Consider the following 17,469-nt stretch of genomic DNA (forward strand, 5'->3'; position numbering starts at 1 on the left):
CAGCCAATCTTTTTTTTCAGTGTAGAAAGGAAATTCCTTCAAATATTACAATTATCTTTAATTTTGTTTGTAATTAACTCTTTAATCTTTGGAAATGTCTAGCAATTTGAATGCAATTTTGGCTTTTTAAAAGATAGCAGCATTGAAAATCGTTATTCTCTGGCGTAAACTCCACTCATAATAAATAATAATCGCTATAATAATTACATAAGTGGGTCTTATTTAATAAGTATATTGTTTAAAAAAAGTATTATACTTATATATATATAATATTTTAACAAATTAATTTATTATTTATTTTCCATAGTTAGGAAGTTGAATAATATTATAAAAAATGAATAATAAATTATGAAACATTGTATATTGGTAAATTTTGCAGCGGATTGTTATAAAAATGGCTCATTACTAGCCTCATACACACAAGTTTTTGTTGTGTTAAACAAACGTGTTGCTACCGATTCCAATTTTTTATTGCTATTTCTTATGACACATTTTTTAAGCATATATTGCAGGCGTAAAGTAAGTTTTAAAGTAAATTTAAAAATGGACCTTATTTAGTACCTGGGCCTTATTCGACTCAGGTATCTTAGACTAAAAAGTTTTTTGCATTTTTACTAGAACCGTTGGGTAGAATCTAAATATATGTATCTCTCTAATAGATACACGTATAGAAATATGTACATTTTGTGTAACATTACTGAGCCTGTATGTGAGATACATTCGAATTAAAGTGTCCGTATCTGTATCTAGATATAAAATACTGTAGTATCTGAACTATTTTTCAGCAGAGTTGGGAAGCGTTTCTTTTTCCGTTACTTTTTGTAATAAACATGACATTGCAATTTTTCATAACTAAATGTTAAGGTTGTGTCAAGGTTGGAAAAAAATCGACTTTTCCAACCTTAGCACAACCTTAGCGTTTAGTTATAAAATATTGCAATGTCATTATCAATCTGTTTATTACAAAAAGTAACGGAAAAAGTAACGCTTCTCAACTCTGTTGTCCAGATATAATTTCACGTACTTTTGTCTCTAATAGGAAATGTATATTCCTTTTGAAAACCGTTTTTGATCTATTGTTATATTTTATTTACATTACTATTACAGACAATAAAAGTAATTTAAAAGTACCTCACATATATGTATCTGACCATGAGATATACACTGTTAAAAATTTCATGAAATTTAATATATTTTTAATTTACACAATTTGAACTTAATTTCATGACATTACATTAAATTTAATGTATTTATAACTGAAAAGTATGTTTGTCTACATGTACATGAAATTTAATGTATTTTTCATGAAAACTAATGAAATTTAATGTACGTTCCAGAAAATTTATAAGTACGTTAAATTTCATAAATTTAATGTACACGTTCATTACATTTAAATAACTACTGTAACTTAATTCAGTTAAATCATTCATTACTTTTAATTTCGTTCATAACCACGAGCTTCATTTACATGTAAAGGAAGCTCGTGGTCTCGTTTCTAACAGGATACTTTTAAAGTATTTGAGTATCTATATCTATATAAATTTTGATTTGTATATATCTGTATCTGTATCTATCAAGATACATTTTAAAAGTATCTTACTCATCATTGCCTGTATTGTTATAACCACGGTGATGACGATTTTATGTTGCATTGTACAAAGCCAAGTAACAATATCATTCTAATCGTAATTTTCAGTGAAAATGATCAACTTAACCACACAAACTCAGTTCAACTTATTTTTCGAAGACACTAGACTGTGACTTATTCATTTATTATTTCAGATTTTTCGTGTTTTCTTATAAGAAAATTTTCTAGACTTTCAAAATTCGTTTTTAGTTGCTTTTTTATTTTGTGATTTCATTAAATTCATATTACAATTGGATTCGATATTATGGCAGAGCAATTTATTAGAAAAACTAGGAGTACCTACTGTTTACAAAAAAATTACTTTTTTGTAACAAACATGATAAATTTAAAGAAATGAAGAATTGCATCGCTTTTAGAATTAACGATGACAATGTCTCGAGTTTTTAATTATAGTTTTAATTGTAGTTAAAGTAATTGTATTTTCATTTTCCCTTTCTTTATTTTGCATTTGATATAAACAATGAAATTCAATGATAAAAAGAAATAGAGGAAACTCATTTTCTTGAGATGTGTATTTATGTATCTTTATACTATTATTTTTTAATAAAGCTACCAAATTAATAGATATAAAAAAATCCTAATAGATGTCAGGTAGAAATGCGTTGTTTATTTTAAAATTAGAAAGCGCATTACACACAAACTCGACCTAAAATAGATATATGTATCAACTATCTACTTTTGATAATAAATATTCACATCATGGATGAGAGAAGGTTTGTCGCTTTAATTTTTCGAGAATCGTCGTTGAAGCTAAATTATCCTGAGCATGATCAGTTATAACACATTTAATCAAATTTTATTGAAAAATATCAAAGAAACATCATTGTAATCTGCATCGTAAATCAAATCACATTAGTATCTAATCCCTGATTTTGTAAGGAAAATTTTAAGCCTTTATGTTAAAAAACAAGAAATAGGTATTTGCAAATATTGGGATACGTGACAAATCTTTAAAGTAAGAAGAAATTTTTAAATTTTGTTCAGGTTGTAGTTTTTTATATGTAAAAATTACTAAACTCAAAAGACAAAGTGATTTTTCAAAAGTAAAGATTTTAAGCTTTAAAACCCCTTTTTTTAAATTTAAATTTCGTTTATTTTAAACGAAGTCAACTTGAATTTTGAAGTTCGTACCGCTATGAACTTTTGTTCCGACCCGAATTCGTATACCATATACACGTGTATAAAAATTGATTCGCCCTCGAATCTGGGACACCTAATATATTCATATGTCAAGCGTATGTACGTATACGTATGCATTTACATCATCAGAATCACAGGTCACTCCTCGCGCTGTTAAGATATTATGGCATACAATGGCAGAATAATAATAGAGTATATACTGCTCGATGCAAAAACCGATTGCAGGAAACGCATTTCAATTACTTTAATTGCTTTCATTACTCGGCGATTACGCACAAGATCTATTTATCCAATTATATTATTATCCTATTAAACATAATGGTAACATAATCAATGCGCGCTCGCCATGCGTTCTTGAAAATCGACAAATTGATCTATAATCTTAATTAAGTCGTTGATAACGGAAGAAACAAATGATTCCTCATGCGTTAATTGTTCAAATTCTTGCAACTCTTGACTTATAAAAATTGCATTCGAGCTTGATAATGACAATAAAATCATTGAGTCATAATTGAGAGATTAATATTTATAAGTAGTACTCAGATATATAGCACAGAGAATTTAAAAAGAATTAAGTCGTATCATCAATTCTAAATTCATTTTCAGGTACAAAAAGAATTCTCAGAACTCTTCAGAAAAAGAATTCTTTTTGTCTCTGAAACTGAATTCAGAATTAATGACACACGACTGAATCCTTTTTTTACTTTATATCTGGATAGAGTATGTATTAAAAAAGAAACCTCAGTACAATAAAAAAAATATATTAAATTTTAATAAATCGTTGTTTGAATAGTTTCAACTAAATATTTACTAAATGCAAGGATACATTTATTTAGTACAAGAACCATTAATTTGATTTATTATTTCTTTTTATTTTTATAAACTCACATCAAAATATTATTAAAAATTAGATGCTAATTTATTAAGATCCATTTTAAATCGAATAAAGCAATTTTACTTAGGTATTCACTTATCGGTCTAATGTCATTTATTGCAGTTTAGAAATATTCTAATTATTTTTTTAAACATAAATATTTATAATCATAGAAATCTCATGTATTCTAGTTAATCTTGATTATTTTATTTTTAATAATACTAACACTAATATTTGATATGTAAAACAATGTGAGTAAGATGTCTGTTTGGACCTCTGCGATTATTGATGCGTAATATATTTATAAGGCAATAAGATATTCGCAAGTAATTGCACGTAGTTTGTACTTGACTTCCGCATTGAGGAGAATTCAAATACAAAGTCGAATTTACAGTTAACTCTGTTGGAAGTGCATTTCAATTGTTTGCGAATTATATTTTATCGCCTTATATCAAATATATTATATTATTTACGCATCAATAACCATGGAGGTTCAGGTTACTTATATTTGATATTCTTATATTTATTCTTGGAGCAATAAAACTTTTTCTTTTTATTTTATATATAAATGTGTATGGAAATCGCAAATGTCACATGTGTAACAAATAAAGTTTTCAAAGAGAAAAACTTCCTTATTTTTCTCGTAGAGAATGTCAACTATTGACATAAATTATGTCAATTATGTCACATAATCATAAAAAGACGATAGAAAGCAAAATTTGAAAGACCTGTATCAAGAGTTCCTTATCGTTTATCACAATATACGCATGCACTTGTCGCAGACACTCGCATCGCGTTACGGAGGAGGTTTAAAGGTCAAGCAAATCATAAGGATTAGCGCGGATCATTCAAGTAACTCATTGTCAGTATATATATATATATATCTACCACTTTTTTTATAGTGATTTAGAAAATTCATTGCAATTCGGCAACTGATAGAAATAATCAGTAACTGACACTTGTAATTACTGACACTTGTAGTTACTGAGAGAATATTAAAAATTACTAATGCAAACTGATTCAATATTATCAGTTATTGATGCAGCTGATTAGTCATTCTTTTTCTAAATGCTGGCGTATGCACTTACCGTTTTCAATGAGTCAACGAAATCCGAAACGGCAAATTAATTTAAGAGCGAAACTAAGAAAAACGAATGCCGTTAAGAAAATTAGGAGATCTAAAGATTTGAGAAATAAATATAGTAATACGGTGTAATTAGATTGTTTCGTTTTTCTGCTACATCATTTCGTATTAAAAAAGTCTTTGATGTCAAAATGTTTTTATCAAATGTCAGAGGGGATCAACCGTTTATCGCAATATTCACGTATAATTATCGCATATCTCTGCATAATTAAACAACAAATTAAGTTTCCATTGAGGAAAAGTCTAATCGAAGTTAATTGTAGGGTATAATTTTGTAATTTTGTTTACTTCACAAAAACTTAACAGAGAAACTTCTTAATTTCATTACATTTACTGTTTGATGATGATAAGTGGCGCAACATATTTTTGCAGATAGAAATATCGACACGAGTAGACTCTCCGATTGAAAAAAAAATAGTGTTGTGTGCAATGGAAAAAAAAGATATCGTCTAAAATTAAAAGTAAAATTAAAAATTGTCGTAAAATTTAGAAATAAAATAAAAATTTAATTTGAATTAACGGTTAGTACAATAATTTTTAATTAATAGGCATGTATAGAATAACTTTTCAATTTTATTTCCAAAAATTTTGTATTTCAAGTTTTAAGTTCTTAATATACAGATTCTATAATTGTGTGTAAATTTTAAAATTGTAAATTATATGTATTTTACCTTTAAATTTATTAATTTTTATAATTTTTTAATTAAATAAATTTTACAATTTACAATATATATACATATATATATTTAAAAAATTGCAATTTTTTAATTTTGAATAATTTTAAAATTTACAATTTAAAAATTATAAAGTTACGTTATTAAGTTTTGTAAAAGTTGCTAAATATTATATATATATTTAAAGGAAAAATATATTTCTTTAAATCATCAGAAACAATAAGAGAGGAATAATTTTTTTTTATTAGTACGTGTGCTCCCGTTATGTTTTTGTAACACTTTTTTAAACTCGAACTATGATGAGAGTCGTTAGAATTAAATTTGTGCGACGCACGAAAAACAATTGCTATAGGTACATATAATATACGACGTCATACTTCCACCCGAGGATCTATCAAAGTACACATATTCCCTCGGGCTATATGTATCAGTGTATACTGCATTCATGGTGGGATGATAAGTACGATCGAGTCGTTTAGATAATCCGCGTGCATGAAGCGGAGCATGTACAGTCGAGACCGGGATCGAATAGCTTACGGTTCGATGCCGAATATCGTCAGATCGTGTCGTAAAACTCCGGGAAACTTAAAAAAAGTTATTAGTTGTTAATTAATACGTAATAACAACGTGTCGTGCGCGACGGCGTGGATTGCGGGTGTATTATGATCAAAGATCTTTGTTTGTTTCAAAATTCGAGAGACTTCGTTTTTATTATTTCTATAAACTGATACCACGGAGCTGTTGACTTTCTGGAAGGATCTCAAATCGCTCAGAACGTGATAGAGTTGTTCAGAGTGTAAAATTTTTTTGTAGAAAAGTTTTTCTAAAATCCACGGCTATTCCCCTTTTAGTCATGAGTTCTGTTATAGAAACCATAAACGGTAAAGATGTTGCGAACAGTCTTCACGAGAAGAGTAAAAATGGTAAGTAAATTGCTTGATTAATTGTAAGATGTATAACAATCTTAATTTCTATTCTAATTTCTATCATAATTAAATTTTTATTCTATAATTCATATTATGATTCTCATATTTTTTTTATGTAATTAAATTCTATTATATATAAAATAATTTAATTCTACAAGAAACTTAAAGAAATTTCATGACATAAACACTTTTTTCTAGAATTCCTAGTGTTTTTTAACTCTATTTTTCTGATCTTCTTTTATTTAAAATAGATAGATAAATATAAATATATATTAATGTATATTTAAATGTCAATTACATTCAATAATATACACTTAATAATTTCTAATATTAAAGTTAACATAAATATTTCTTTCGGAGGAAGAATTTTTTTTAATTAAAAAATTTATCGAAAATATTTAAATCATTTCTTTTAGTTGTTTCAATCTTTTAATTAAATAGTTTGCTTAAGAAATTGCAGTGTTTTGTTTGGAATTAATTCTTCCTGTACAAAGTTTATCAAATTTTAAAAACTTGTTATTCGCAATCTTATGTGTTATGTCTTAAGTATTTTTTATAAACGTTTACGAAAGTATTACGAATGTATGTTTGATATATGTATGTAACAAGCTGAGATCTTGTGTATTTACTATGCTGTCTGTATCTATCGGTTGACCTCTGCAATCGCAGTAATACTTCAAAGTCGATAATTGAACGTCGATACAAATATGTAAACGTTACGTTGTGATTTCATTACATAAAGATTCACTTTTTGCTCGAAAATGCTTAATAATTCAAAAAATTTGCCGTTTTTGCATTAACCTTCCACCGGCAATGTGAAATTTTCAATCATCGTTTGTAGTTTGAGGCACCAAGGTTCACAGCAGTAAATCTTTTTGTTGTTCTAGACTATATAAAAATCTGAAAAATTCTAGTATACTTATGAAACGTTTAGAAACAAGTTTTTATTGTAATAGGAGCCTCTCTCTTACTTTTTACAAATTTAAATATGAGTGAGAGTTTTAAAAAAAGAAAATTCATAACTTTGATATGAGAAAATGAAAAAAATTATTTTGAGCTACAATACTTAAGGGTATGTGCTTCAGAAAAAAATAATATAATATGATGTTGGCTTCAAAAAGTTGAATTAATTGAACTAAAAATGAAGATGAGTAAAAAAATCAAATTTTTTTCACAAAAACATAATTAAATCACTTTTACAGCGGATTAATTATTAGTCTTTTTTTTTCTTCTCCGTGAAATAGGCTTGAAGCCTGTTTTTTTCGGGAGAGAGCCTCTTGAGATGTTGAAATCCAGCTGTCCTTCTATCATTTTGGTGGCTTCCCTGCTAAAAATTCTAGTTAATGTCCAAATAAAAAGTACATACGCTCACATCAGGATAGACATGGACAAATCAGTCTTTAACTGGCATAAAGTCCAAGTAAATATTAAATCTGGTTATATAAATATTTCCATTTCATGGTACATAGTTGGATTCCCAGATAAAAATGTCTGTTTACATCCGCAATTTCAAATACGTCAGGTATTGCAGGAATTTACGACGTAAAGTTTACTGTTTTTATCAAAAAATAACATAATCGGTTTATGTAAGTATTCCTGTGTTTAAATTAATGACAACTTTTTGTGGATTTCCCAATAAAAGTTGGCTCTGTAATTGCATGAGGATTCGTACTCAATTGAAAACAGATAATAAACAGATATATCCTGAATTATCTGCAATTCTAAATATGCATCGGACAGAACAAGATTCGCAAATAAGAGTTGACGTGGAATTCATCTGGAACTCCAAATATTAAGACATAACGGAATGTCCGTGTAACAAATTCGATTTGAATGCTCTGGAATTCCAAATATGCGTCGGATAGAACGGGATTTGCAGACAAGAGTTTACATGCAACTTATCTGGAACTCCAAATGTATTTTGGATATAACAGGATTTCCAGTGCAAGGAACTACATTTAACCAGATGGCCAAATTCATATACGGATATGCTTGAAATTTTTAGCAAGGTTGCCTGGGGATCACCTACATTGCAATTTTCTTTTACTCTTCTTGCTATCCTTTCCTCGATCATCGCATTTCTGATGGTTCTAAGCATCGGTTTGATTTTGCAAATTCTGGTTTCGGCGGTATATGTCATTATGGGACATTTTACTCCAAAGAATTTAGAGAGAATACGCGTTTTTTTAAATAACAAATCTTTCTGGAAAAGTTTCTTCTTCAATTTCGAATATACATATATATTTCGTAAATTACGATATGTCTGATATATCTCCTATAAAAATGTTGCTGTTACAATTACATCTGTAAAAAAAGTATGTAAAGCACGGAAAAATTTATTAACCTTTATATACTTATTGAAATTATTATCGAAAAGATGTAAAATACGAAAAAAAATTCAACTTTTTTATTTGCACAAAATCTTATGCGGTATGCAACATGAATCACTGAAGACACAGACACGATACTTCTATTTGTCCTTGCAACAAAGAAAACAATTAAATACTAAGGTTTTTGTACACACACAATCTCAACATTATCAAGTTTTTTGAAGACGATATCGAATATCTATTAATAGATACACCGGTATCTATTAATTTTCTTTAAATTCATAATCACAAAATCGACTATATCTTTGTGGATTATCCATTTGGGGTCACCGCCGTTTATTTTCTAAATTGTTCACTCGATTTGTATGACACTTGGTCTGTAGAATAACTTGATAAAGCTTTATTCGAATCTGAAGTAAAAAATAAAAAATTCAAAATAGTAGATTTAATTCAATACAGTAAATAAAATTTCAACAATAATTTGATTATCATAAAACTTGATTTCAGAGAATTTTTTTTTAATTGAAAAGTAACAAGCAAGTCTCCAGTGCTTTATTTGAAGTTCATTGATCAGTGCCACGCAAACAGTTAATATTACTTTCCAAACTGACTTTCAAACTCTGATTATGAACACTGTGACATTAGATCTTCCTTTATGGAGATTATTAATTTAAATCTCCATGAAGAAAGATCTAATGTCACAATGTTCATCTCTTTCGAACTTTGATGTTTTCAGACTGCATTCGAACTCAGCAATAACAAGTCTCCTAAAAGTTTCATAATAAATTACAATATTTCTTTGAAATTTGAATTATAAAAGTCTGAGGTCAAAATTAAATTCAACGATCTCGAAAATCCTTAAAAAACATCTTCTATAAATTATTTAATTATTAGAAGGCTACGGTCCTCAAAGGGTTGAAAAAGCTCGCCTTGCCTCTCGGTGGAGGATTACTATTCAATCCTCAGATACAGATACAGATTTAAAGATTTCTGTAACTCTTAATTTAAAAAATAAGTTAAATAAAATATATAATAAATTTGTATTTTTCTCGAAGATCTTAAATTCAAAATAGTAATGAAATCTTAAAATAATTGTAAAAAGTAAATAAATATTCTTTTACGTAAATTTATATTTTATTATTATTATTATATTTATCATGATGCACAAAATAAATTTTATCTTCATATTGTAACTTAAAAATTAATCAACAAACAAAGACATAAATTAAAACATGATGATAAAACAAACAATTAACTTGAAAATAATGATCGAAAGCTAAATTTTATTTCAAATAATATTGTTATCATAATTTTCTTTAATTAGAAAATATATAAATTTGGTTCTGCAATGGAACAAGTCAACGCCCTATTTACAAAAGTTACTCAGCATGAACCTAAGTCTCGATAAATATAAATATATTCTTGCACCAATTATTTATCGCTGATATTTACTTTCGTTATCTATATCCGTGCATGTATCTACATTTTCTCTTTTCAGTAGTCAACCGAAACGCGTTCACGGATGTTTTACGTGAGACGACCGCTGATGTATTGCGAAAAAGAATACAGGTGCGAAATAATATACTGCTGACTTCAATTTAATCCGTGATTGAAGTTAATGTAATGTAAATTAAAGTAATTTCGTTAAGTTTATCGATCAAATATCGTTTGTGGTAGAAAAATAGGTATAATGGTACTCCAGAGCACATTCAAAGTTTAAAACGATAAAATACCGTTTCGTGAGAGATAACGTACCTCTCTAGCATATTGTTTGTTTGTTGTAAGGAGTATTTCCTCGCAGGAAATAAGAGAGGATGTTTTGGGGCACGTTAACAAGCGCTTTAACGACATGATGTACGAGGTACAGCAGAAGTTAGAAGTGCCTTCGGTAAAGAATGGAGAACTCTTGTACAACACGGACAAATATCGTGATAAAAGGTGAGAAGTGACAAGAAGAGAAAGAAATGAAAATACTTACGAAAATATAGGCTAGAGCTAGAATAGGTAGATTAAAAAATGTTTGGAAGTATATAATAATTTAAAGAAAAATATTAATATGTGAAAAATAATAAGCATTGTTGCTTAAATATATTTTTTTAAAGTAATAGTACACTGGCCGATAGAAATGCCTTTACACATTCAAGATAGATGCGTTTCGGAACACAATTGAAATGCATACAAGTTGTATGCGTTTCTTCTTCTTCGACCCACTGAGTTTCGACCTCTTCAGATGAGGTCCAGTACCATGCTTTAAAATAGCTTTTTGAGGAGAGGACCTTACAGGGTCCCCTCAGCGCAGTCAAGGTTGTATGCGTTAAGATTGTATTCCGAAACGCATCCATCTTGAATGTGTAAAGGCATTTCTGTCGGCCAATGTACTATAAAATCCAAATAAAAAATAAAGTAAAACTTTCATTGTATTTAATACTTTCACTGTCGTATTTTGTGTGATATTAAAAATATTACATTTGAAATATTATATCCAATAAAGTATGACATGATTGTATAATATAATTGTAAAGCTGAGAGTTCTAAGAAAATTTAAAATAATATGCTATTTAATTAACATTCCCGAAGATAAATGAAGGAATTAAAAAAGTTCCTAACTACGCATTTCTCGCGGTTGCCACAGTATTTCATAATTATTCATTATCGTTGCGTTGCGAACACGTTTCTTTTCGTCTTTTAACATATAAGGATGTACAGACGAACTTAGAAAAATTACAATGTAATCAATGAAATATTTGATTTACAATAGCATTTCTGTCATTCCTTCAGAGAATCCAGCAAAGAAGGTGCACTACCGGATAAGGAGTTCCTTGAAAGAAACTCATTGCTTACCGATCTCTTCGAAATCCCACACATTCGCACAGTTTACAATCTGTTCATGGTGACTCTCATACTTCTATTTTTCAACACAGTCGTGTCCGATATCATGGAATCCGGAACGTAAGTCTGCAACGGATGACAATTTCTCGCTGAATCATCGATTTTACGAAAAACCAGATCGTTTCGTAAAATGTATATTTGAAATATTTGACAAAAACTTTTTTAAACATTTATGATAATAAATGACTAAATATCTAGTAAAAAATTCCAAATTTAATTTTTAAAGTTTTTAAATATCCATTTAATTTTGCTGTCAAATTTTATTATCAAATTTTTAAAAGATATTTTGCCATATAACGCAGATCGTAATTTTATACAGACTCATTAATCAAAACTGTACATTTCTTATTTTTGAATGAGTTATCATGGTTAAAAAGTAAACGGTACAATTTATTGCGCCTAGAAAATTATTGTAACAAAAGACGACAATTAAGATTTATATGTTCACTTATTCCAAGTGCAGTAAATCTCTGTTGGAAAATACAAAAACTTGATTAATGAATTAATGATCGGATTAATCGATTAGATTTTAGATATTTTTCGTTTGTACAGATATATTGATTTCTTATCAATATTGTATATGGTTTTGGTTCTAATCACCTAATTTTCCTATTTTAATGATAATTAAGGTTCCACGTTGGTACCAACACATTATGGATTGGTTTCGCAAAGTTTCCAATGTGCATCTACATTTGGTCGTTCATGCAAGTCTCGACACTCGGTGTTTACATGGCTTTCACCCTCTGGGCGTACCAACGACTCCGATTCTTGCCAAAATGTAACAATCTCTTCAACTTAAACTCAGATAAATGTGCTTAATTTAAACATTAAGAAAGTTAAACTAGTTGAGAAATTCAAAATCGGAAATAAATCGCTTGAATTAAAGAGCAATTTAATTGAAATAAAGTATACAAAATAAAATTTCAATTTTTTAAAATAATCTTTTTTGTGGTGTAAAATAATAATTAATTAATTAAGTTGAAATTATAATACGATAACGGAAAAATAGATGAAAAAATAATTGTAAAAAGATGTTATAGAGTATCAAGAAATTAAAGCAATTTATGTTAAATAATATTAATTTAATTTAATTTAAATTACTTAATTATGTCTTTTCTTTTTGCAGCCTCCATTCAAAAATTGTGGGATTACACCTGGCTATCAATATTTATATCGTATCTAATTCTTTTTATAATTTTTCCCATTAAGGCGATGCTCGACTCGAATCTCTCTATAGGTTGCAGTTTAATTGTCATTATGGAACAAGTACGCATCTTTAAAAATCTGCCCTTATAGTATTTTGAATTATGACTTGAAAAGTTTTGCATTTTTTGGCATGCCATCACACATTTTCTATAATGCAAATTAATCAAAGAATTTTCTTTTGATTCGCGGATTAATAAAAACCGTAAATCATAAGATTTATTATTGCTAGAATGGTTTTCACTGAATTGCTCGAATTGCTAAAATTTTTTCCACTCTAAAAGACGTTTACTTTTTTAGATACGCATGATGATGAAGACTCACGCTTTCGTCAGGAGCGCGGCGCCTAGATTTTTGTCGTACAAACCTCACAGCGAAATTCCGCGACCGAGTGGCCCCACATTCTCGCAATATCTATATTTCCTGTTCGCACCAACTCTTGTCTACCGCGACGAATATCCCAGGTAACGATATTTCATAATTTCTTTAATAACAATTGTGAGCTTTTAATTGTGCGATAAAAGAGACAACTTTTAATAAGTATTAATTATAAAATTTAACTTGTTATGTATAGTAATGGATTTATATGGTTTAAAAGATATTAGAAATAACGCCAAAGACTGTCTGTGAAATGTACAAACAAAATGTCTTAATCTTTAATAATGCAATTCGATGATATAGCTTAATGTTTCAAATTCATCATAATATTTAAGAGATGATTTTATATTATTATCATGTTGGCGATATTAAATTGATACTAAAAGACTTTAGAAGAAGATTTATTTATAATAGATACGATTAATTTTCTTAGGACGAAAAGAATCAGGTGGATGGTAGTGATTCGAAATTTCGCTGAAGTCGGCCTAGCAATCTTCTATCTTGCCTTTATCCTGGAACGCCTTGTATTACCGGTCTATCACGTATACGGTACACAACATTTGGAACGGAAATGGTTTGTCAAGAATATCATCGAGTCTAGTATTCCTGGCATTCTCTACTTCATCACTGGACAATACCTCCTGCTGCACGCGTGGTTGAATGCTTGGGCGGAAATGCTGCAGTTCGCCGACCGATTGTTTTACAAGGTAAATAAAACGCGTCTTCAGTATTTTACCTTGTAAACTAGTGCTTGGAAACATCAGACGATTTAACAGTTCGATCAGTTTGAATCGTAAATTCAAACATTAAATAGTTCGAACTGAATGTATGTTCGAACTATTTTAACTCACATCAGAGAGCTGAAAGTTCGAAATTATTACATTTCGAATTCAGACATCGAGTCGTCCTCAGGATCATCTTGAATATATCCAGGATGGTTCAGGATATTTGTAGGACAATATCAATAAATATAGGAATTTTATTTAACTGCTCTTTTGTTTCCAAGGCATACTATATTTGTATATTGTTCGAACCGTCCGAACCTCAGACATAACGAATTAACATTTCATACTGATCACTGTTTAAGCTCGAACTGTTCGAACTGTCCGAAATATTCGAATTAGACGCTCATTTTTTTAAACTTCGAACTATTCGAATAGATCGAATATTCAACATGTTCGAATCTTTTGTCTGAGTCCTATTGTAAATCTTGTACCTTGTTTATATTTGTATATTCCACGTATAATTTCTACGAGGTAGATTACTAAATAATTTTAACACCTTGTAAAAATTATACGTAGAATGTAATATCTTTACGTAATATATCGTATACATATATTGATACCTTTAATGGCTTCAATATGATAATTTGAATATACCCGGACATCACACAATATTTATAAAATATTTACAAAATGTTTATAAATATTTGTAAGGTTTATTTTAAATATTTTGTAAATATTTTTGTGGTCTTAGATTGCACAGATCATAAACATTTATTATAAATAATATGAAATATTTATTGTAAATGTTATAGTAAAATGCTGTGAAAATACTTAATGATACATTATAATCCGAGTAAAAAATACTTTTTAGAAATATTTATATTTATCATATATGTATAATATATTATATAAAATATTTGGTCTATATTTTAATAATATTTCGAATAAAGCTTTATATAAAAAATATGTATGAAATATTTATATAACATTTAAAAAAATGAATATTCATAAATATTTTCATAAATATTCTGTGCTGTCTAGGTATGTGATAGCGTCTATAAACATAACAATTTTAAGTTTCCGCGAAAGTATGAAATGAGATGCTTGTAATTATATACATAATTTTGAAGCCCCAGAACTGATCCTAAAACTTAGCATGGCAATTTCCCAAGGAACACATCAAGTCAAGAAAAATTAAAACGATGATTTTTAGTTACAAAATTTGACTGTTTATTGACTTTAAAAAGCATTAAAATAAAGTCATTTTGACGTCATTTTGATTTTTGTTGACCTTTTTGTGTTTTTTGTATTGTGGATTGTCGACTTTCGTAATCTGCAGCTTCGCGAATCTAGGCCTGTTCTTTTTAGCCGAATTTCTTGCTCGGTTCATCCTTTTTCTCTTTCTCTCCAACATGAAAAAAAAAGAAGAAAGATGAAACATGCATGAACTTCAGCTAAAAAGAACAGATCTATTGTGTCGCTTGTATCACAGGACTGGTGGAACAGCACGACTTACCATATTTACTACCGCAAATGGAACGTGGTGGTGCACGACTGGTTGTACACGTACATCTATAAGGACATGTACGAGATCTTGGTGCCACGCAACCGGATGCTGTCAGCCACCGCCGTGTTTTTCGTCTCCGCCATCGTCCACGAGTACATACTTGCATTCGGATTTGGCTTCTTCTACCCTGTGATGTTCATGTTATTCGGAGTCGCAGGTTTCGCGATGTTCTACGTCCGCAAGATCGTCACCAGCAATATCTTCATGTGGCTGAGCTGGAGTGTAGGCAACGGCATTATGTTCAGTCTATACGCGATGGAGTTCTACGCCCGGCACAACTGTCCGCCTCTTTCTAATTATTACCTGGATCTGTTCATACCACGAAGCTGGAGATGTCAGAAACAATTTAACGCGTAAATTATTATCTCGTTCGCGTAGAAATAAAATCTTTTCGAGACGATGTATTCCTCGTTCTTTGCAATCAAAGACTATATATTTATGAGAACTGTTATGTACGAATTTGTGTAACCAGTTTAGTGTTAAATTGGAATAAAATAAGGAGTAGTTTGACTTCTTGAGAACGCAGTAATAAAAGGATCAGTAAGGATCCAGACGCAATTGTTAATAAACGATAATTGATTTATGGAATTGCAGGTTTTTATTTTTGATAATTTTTAGATAATAAAAGTTATGGCAACTTTTTCTCTAAGCCATCGATGAAAAAATTTGAAATGGATGAAAACATTTTTTTCATGTTTCGCATTTTTTACTGAAACTTTCAGTTATCATAATTGATAATCCTCCTGACAATATTCAAGTTGCACCGTACAAATCGAAATAATAACGTCGCTCTATCATGTTTTATAATAAAAATTATTAACGTTAGATGGCGTAAAAAAACTCAATCCAACTATTCTTTTGAAGAGGCTGGATTGTGTTCGATGCATTTATTAATTATTTTAGATTTATCGTTTCTTCTCATAAGAGGACATCCAAACTTCATTTCTAGTTGCTTTTTCATTTTAGATTTCATTAGAATAAATTTGTTTTACGATTAGATTCGTAATATTTAAAAATGGTGCAAATGGAAAGAAAAATGGTACTGTTTACAAAAAAGATATTAGTTTTTTATAATAAACATAAAAAAATAAAAGATTAATAAAACTTATCAAGGTAAGACTATTATATGTGCAAATTTTTAAATAATTTAGAACTCATTCATGGAAGCAAATTCTATGTACAAAAAGCACATGATATGTTGACAGTCCTAGCCTTCTGAGAACGACGATACTGGATATCTCGAATTTGTAATTAATTGTAATTAACTCATGAAGTCCCAGAAAATCGCTACAGACTTTTTCTTTTAAATTCTTATAACTTATTAGAGCATAATCAAAATTTTTTAATCGTAATTGTTAGGAATATAAGAATTGCTTAGGAATAAAAAGAATTTCTCTTCTTAGAAAATCTAAGACTTCAGTTACAAGGATTTAAAATAAAGAAGGGACTTAATGTGTTAAATTAGTTATGTATAAAGAAAAATGGAATTGTAAAGATTTAATACACGAGAGTTTATATAAAAAGGGATAATTTTATATCAAAGTTTTATATACGTCTTCTAATTCCCATATATGGCGACAAAGAGGGCATATACGTACGAGATTACGTATATTTTTCGCCTTATACAAATAAACTTATATTATATAGTCAATAAACGTGTACAATTCTCTTTTATAGTTTATAATTATTTCCTTTTTCATTTTATAATATACATTTGTATATATTTATATAATTGTATTATTGTAATATATTATTGAAAATATATAAGTGTCACAGAATTTGCAAAATTAGTGAGCAATTATTAACATCTCTTCCTTGTCTAATTAACAAGTAAAAATATTAAAGCCTACAACGAAACTGGATCTTTAATGCTTAAAAGATTCAATATGAATTGTACAGGGTGTTTCCAAATTAAATGGCAAAACTTCGGGAGCGTGTAGAGGAGTAAAAAACTAAGAAAAAAAGTCCTAT

At 28.9% G+C, this 17,469-nt stretch overlaps 1 protein-coding gene across 2 annotated transcripts; it reads left to right on the forward strand.

Moving 5' to 3' along the window:
• Nucleotides 1–6,004: 6,004 nt before the first annotated feature.
• LOC108720837 (sterol O-acyltransferase 1-like) lies at nt 6,005–16,430 on the forward strand. Of its 2 annotated transcripts, none has more exons than XM_018445073.1 (9): nt 6,005–6,403; nt 10,235–10,305; nt 10,538–10,674; nt 11,515–11,685; nt 12,255–12,403; nt 12,752–12,891; nt 13,129–13,292; nt 13,640–13,913; nt 15,424–16,430. In XM_018445073.1, the coding sequence occupies exons 1-9, from the start codon at nt 6,334–6,336 to the stop codon at nt 15,853–15,855; spliced, it is 1,608 nt and encodes a 535-aa protein (XP_018300575.1). In that variant the 5' UTR covers nt 6,005–6,333; the 3' UTR covers nt 15,856–16,430. The 2 variants fall into 2 exon arrangements, with proteins under 2 accessions (XP_018300575.1, XP_018300584.1); XM_018445082.1 differs by having other exon boundaries at nt 6,325–6,403; nt 10,522–10,674.
• The last annotated feature ends 1,039 nt before the right edge of the window (nt 16,431–17,469 follow it).

Source organism: Mycetomoellerius zeteki, unplaced genomic scaffold (assembly GCF_001594055.1).
Source record: "Mycetomoellerius zeteki isolate Tzet28-1 unplaced genomic scaffold, Tzet1.0 scaffold1030, whole genome shotgun sequence".
In the NCBI taxonomy this organism is placed as follows: Eukaryota; Metazoa; Arthropoda; class Insecta; order Hymenoptera; family Formicidae; genus Mycetomoellerius; species Mycetomoellerius zeteki.

Bases quoted from the DNA above. Each gene is read 5' to 3' on its own strand.
- LOC108720837 (XM_018445073.1), top strand. From the start codon at position 6,334: ATGAGTTCTGTTATAGAAACCATAAACGGTAAAGATGTTGCGAACAGT. The intron at 13,293-13,639 runs GTAACGATATTT...TAATTTTCTTAG, and splicing joins TACCGCGACGAATATCCCAG to GACGAAAAGAATCAGGTGGA. The intron at 13,914-15,423 runs GTAAATAAAACG...CTTGTATCACAG, and splicing joins CCGACCGATTGTTTTACAAG to GACTGGTGGAACAGCACGAC.